Here is a 4,594-nt window from a genome sequence, read left to right as displayed (position 1 = left end):
CAGCCATGACGGGGGTTCCCCTTCCCATGGCTCAGGGGGCTTGGGGGGTCCCCATTCCCCACATGCCGGTGGTGGAAGGGTAGGGGTCCCCTATGTGCCAGGGTGTTTATGGGGTCCCCTATGTGCCAGGGGCTTGTGGGGTGCCCCCTTCCCAATACGCTGGATACTGATGGGCTCCTCCTTCCCCAAATGCAGGCAGGGATGGGGGTCCCCCACCTCCAGACCCTGGGGTGCTCAGGGGTCCCCCCATAGCATCCCCCCTCCCTGGGGACACCCCCCATCCCTGGGCGCACTCAGCCATTCCTCATTCTCACGGATGAACAACGACGTCCCTCTTGCAGATCCCTAAATGCCATTTTTGGGGACTTATTTTTATCATTTCAGTCGACACATCAGATGCCTAAATCACACCAAGCCCCAGCAGAGGCTCTCGGGAACATTTCAGCTTTAGCAGCCACCACCCCCCCTAAAAAACCCTCACCATCACCCCCCCTAAAAATTAATACCGTGTATCTGCAACGCCAGCAGCTGGATTTCCAACCACGATCCTGCTCGTTTGACAAGCAGAGTTAAATTTAATTATTTATTCCTTCGTGCCCTGGTGTAGGAGTAAGTGCTCGGGAACATTTTGTGAAAGTAGGAGAGTTCTCTAAAGCTTGTTAGGTTTTATTGCCGAGTCAAATAAACAACGGGGATAAAAGCTTTGCATTAATTTTTCTGGTTTATGTCGTGCTTAATAGTGCTCTTAACGATCTCGAAGTCCTTTTCTTGATTTTTCCCCAGTTTATTCATCGATCAGGAAAGCACTGGGGCACGCAATGCTGCCCTGCCCCCGATGCTGGCGGCTTTTCGGCGGGGATAGTGAAAATACAAAATATTGGGGGGTTTAATAGTGATGGGAGAGCAAAGGGCTGATGCTGGCAAGGAGTTTATCACGGGTTACATCTACTAGGCTTCTTCGGTTGCTCTTGTCTAAGGGAGGTCTGAGTGCGAGGGCTTATGAGGGGATAAAATAGCTTTAATATGGCCTGGCAAATTTAGCTGCTAACATGAGCTGTGAGTTTTAATTTCAAAGTGGTTTGCTCTTCCAAAAGCAAAGGCAGTTACAGAGGAGCCCCCTCCAACCTTGAGCAACGTCCCTGCCCGACTGCCCTTCTCCTCACCCCCACGGACACCGAAAAAGCCTGAAAATGAAGGTATGATGCTTAACTCCCCCTTTTCACTCTCAAAAGCCGAGTTGGAGGAGCGAGACTCCCCCCTGCAGCAGTAATTTTACATATCGGCGTTTTCCATCGCACGTCACCCTCCAGGGAGGTAAACGTGCTGCTTGCGGCTCTTCCCTGCCATCAGCAAAAGGCAGCCGTGCAGCAGAGCGGCTGTTGACCACTCTCAACTGGCAATGCTCAAAGAGTCCCTACGGGAAAGAAAAAATATTGCATTGAATCCGAAATTGTGGGATGCTGAGCTGGAGGATGGCATTACCCGCGGCACGGCGTGGTGCTGCACCATGGTCATAAAAGAAATAACCAAAGTCCTATTTCTGAACTGGTGCACCAGTTTATTTCAACAGCAAAATATATTTAAGTGGCGTTTCGCTTCTAGTTCATCCTATGGAGCAGCACGGAGAGCCTGCTGAAAGCTGAGAGCATCACCTGGGTACATGGACAGCCACATGGACCCCCACTGGGCCCCAAGGTGAAGGAACCTCCCATTTGGTATCATCAGCAGAGTTGCTAATGGTGCATTACACTCTTGCATCCAAATCACCCATACAAACACTGAACAGAACCAGCCCTAGGACTGAGCCCTGAGGAACACCGCTGGTGACCGCTCCCCAGGCAGATGTAGCCCCATTCTCCACAACCCCTGGAGCCCTGCCGCCAGCCAGTTCTTCACTCGCCGCACCCTGTACCTGCTCATCTCACAGCTGGACAACTTGTCCCGAAGGATGCTGGTGAGGGACAGCATCAAAAGCCTTATGAAAATCCAGACAAACTACACCCACCGCCTTTCCTTCATCCACGAGCCGGGTGACCTTATCAAAGAAGGATATAAGAGCAGTTAAACAGGGCTTTCCCTTGGTGAACCCATCTTGACTGTGCCTGATGATTGCATTGTTCTTTAAATGCCTTTCAGCAGCACCCGCTATGATCTTCTCCATCATTTTTCCGGGTACTGAGGTCAGACTAACAGCTCTGTAGTTTCCTGGGTCTTCCCTCTCACCCTCTCGTAGATGGGAATAACGGTGGGTGGCTTCCAGTCAGCAGGGAACTCCCCAGACCCCCAAGACCTTTGGTAGATGATGGAGAGTGGTCCTGCCATAACGTCCGCCAGCTCATCAAGTGCTCTGGGACGAAGCCCATCAGGCCCCACGGACTTAGGAACAGCCAGCTGACGCAACTGGGCCCTTACAATTTCACTGTCCACAGATGGAAAGTCGCTCTTCCCGCAGTCGTGCTCCTCCGACTCAGAGGACCGAGTTGATAGCTGGACAAAAGGTTGAGAGAACATCGTGGAGCCTCCTGCTTTGGGTTCTACAGGTTCTGTAGCAAAGAAAAGCAGAGGAACCCAAGCCAAGAAAGGGGCGGGGGTGTTGAGCACCAGTTTGTTTCAATTGCAAGATGTGTTCAGGTGGCGTTTCACTTGTACTTCGTTCTACAGAGCAGCCACGGAGAGCCTGCCGAACGCTGAGAGCATCGCCTGGGTACGTGGACAGCCACGATGGAGGCTCCGCTCCCGAAATCACTGAGTAGGGGCTATTCCATAGAAGAGGGTACGGGTATTTCTGCATGGGCGGAAGGTGCCCAAGGGAAGAACTTCAGGTCTGGGGCACTTTGATGCCCAACGCTGCAGCCTTCCCCATCCCTCCCTGGGGACCAACTCCCCGGGGCAGCGGGACGCAGCACTGTCCTAGCAGGAGATACCAAATGCAGACACAGCTGGATTCACTCAAAATGCTCAAAACAGCTCTCCCCGTGAAAAGAAAACAGGGCTTTCTAGCAATTTCTTCTGTCTTCCGCTTCCTGTTGCCAGGAGACGGGCGCCGCACTGTGAGGTCACCATGATGCAACACAGGCGTCACGGTGACATTGGAGAACTTCCCAGGCAGCTGGCGCCAGAGCCCTTCATCCTGCGGACCGGCAGGACCAAGCCTGGCTGCTCAGGGAAAGGGCCGTGCCTGGAAGTTTCAGCCAAGCTGTGAAAAAAGTAGTAGTTAAAATGGAGCCGCCTTCACCAGGGCCGTCCTGGGCTTCCGACCCAGAGGAGCCAGGTTGGTGGGCGGCTTCAACATCTCCTGACCATCCCGGAGGTGATACGGGAACACCTTGGCATGCTGCCGCCGGACTTCTCCCAGGAGAAAACGCCTTTCAAGGTTTGCCTGAGGGATCTTGGGCCCCCATCGTACGCTCTCCTTTCTGGGAGGAGATCTCTGCCCACACCGAGCCGTCTTCAGCCCGCCTGTTCCTCCAGAAGCTCTGGAATATCGTCGGCAGCCATCGCTTCCAGTCAATCTGGTGGGGCGATGATGGAAACTGCATCGTGATCGCAGAAAAACTCTTCAGAAAGGAAGTGCTGGGGAGGAGGGGACCCCTGAAGATCTTTGAAACCGAGTCCATGAGAGGCTTCATTCTCCAACTTAACCTCCACGGCTTCTGCAGGATGGAAGGGGATTCTCTCGTATCTGCCTCCATCGAGGAGCTGCAAGCAGTCGCAGCAGCAGGTTCTGCTCTGGGCAAGGTACGTCGGCTCCTCCGCACACGAAAGAGCCCTCGGGACATGCCGGGGGGAGAGGTTCACGTGCAGATGAAATAAGCCCTTACAAGGCAGGAGATGGGGATGGGAGCAAATGGCCTGATTTTGTCCCGCGGGTCCTTTTCGGGAATTCTCGACGCAGGATTTCGGAGGAGCAGAAAAGCTGATAAAATAGAATTTGGTTATTTCTGCTTACTTTGAATCTGTGAAACGGAAACATAGTCCCATGGTATCATGCTTTTTTTGTGCTTGCTCTGTATCCGGCTGCACCAAAAATTTAGATCTTCTTGTGGCACCTGCTGAATGCTGACAAGAAGATACACGTCAGCATCAGCGTTATTCCTGACATGCCCATTCCACGCTGAGGGGCCTGAAAACTGGCAGCATTTGGGTTTCTCCGTCGGTTTTTAGGCTTTTGAAAATCCTACCCTTCTCGGCTCCCACATGCCAAAAACACAAGGGTGGTTCTTACTCAACAAAACCCTAGCCGAACATTTTAGTCAGCCCAAACTGGAGGTTTAAAATGCCCCCGAGAGTCCTTTTGAATACCCGTGTTCGTCTTTGCTGATGCAAACGCTTAGTTATCGCATCTCTGGCTTTCTCCTTCTTGAAATGATGGCAACTGACTCCTCTCCTTTGCATTTTGTAGCTGCTCTTCTACTACAACCCCTTTTTTCAGAGAGATTACCCCAACCTCCTCAGGATGTGCACGCAAAGTGCTGGTGAAAGAGAGCGAGCCCCGGCTGCATCCCCGCTGGGCCCCAAGATGGAGAAAGACCACCTGAGAAGAAGACGACCTGATGCTCAGCCGGCGGTGGGAGCTGCGGTGGAGGAGAACGAC

General features: G+C 52.9%; 2 protein-coding genes across 2 annotated transcripts in view; both read right to left on the bottom strand.

The window, feature by feature from the left end:
• Positions 1–2,511, bottom strand: part of SRSF4 (serine/arginine-rich splicing factor 4) — a 16,128-nt gene extending 13,617 nt beyond the window's left edge. Inside the window, exons 1-2 of the mRNA XM_009322263.1 lie at positions 2,224–2,511; positions 1,299–1,414 (exon numbers count right to left, since the gene is read on the bottom strand). Coding sequence (XP_009320538.1) covers positions 1,299–1,414; positions 2,224–2,511 — 404 coding nt within the window. The remainder of the gene's footprint in view (positions 1–1,298; positions 1,415–2,223) is intronic.
• An 857-nt stretch (positions 2,512–3,368) lies between these two features.
• The window catches only part of PTPRU (protein tyrosine phosphatase, receptor type, U), a 50,718-nt gene continuing 49,492 nt past the window's right edge, over positions 3,369–4,594 (bottom strand). Inside the window, 1 exon segment of the mRNA XM_009322262.1 lies at positions 3,369–3,512. Coding sequence (XP_009320537.1) covers positions 3,369–3,512 — 144 coding nt within the window.

This window comes from Pygoscelis adeliae, unplaced genomic scaffold, assembly GCF_000699105.1.
Source record: "Pygoscelis adeliae isolate BGI_AS28 unplaced genomic scaffold, ASM69910v1 Scaffold513, whole genome shotgun sequence".
Classification (NCBI taxonomy): domain Eukaryota; kingdom Metazoa; phylum Chordata; class Aves; order Sphenisciformes; family Spheniscidae; genus Pygoscelis; species Pygoscelis adeliae.
This window is presented reverse-complemented; position numbering and strand designations above follow the sequence as displayed.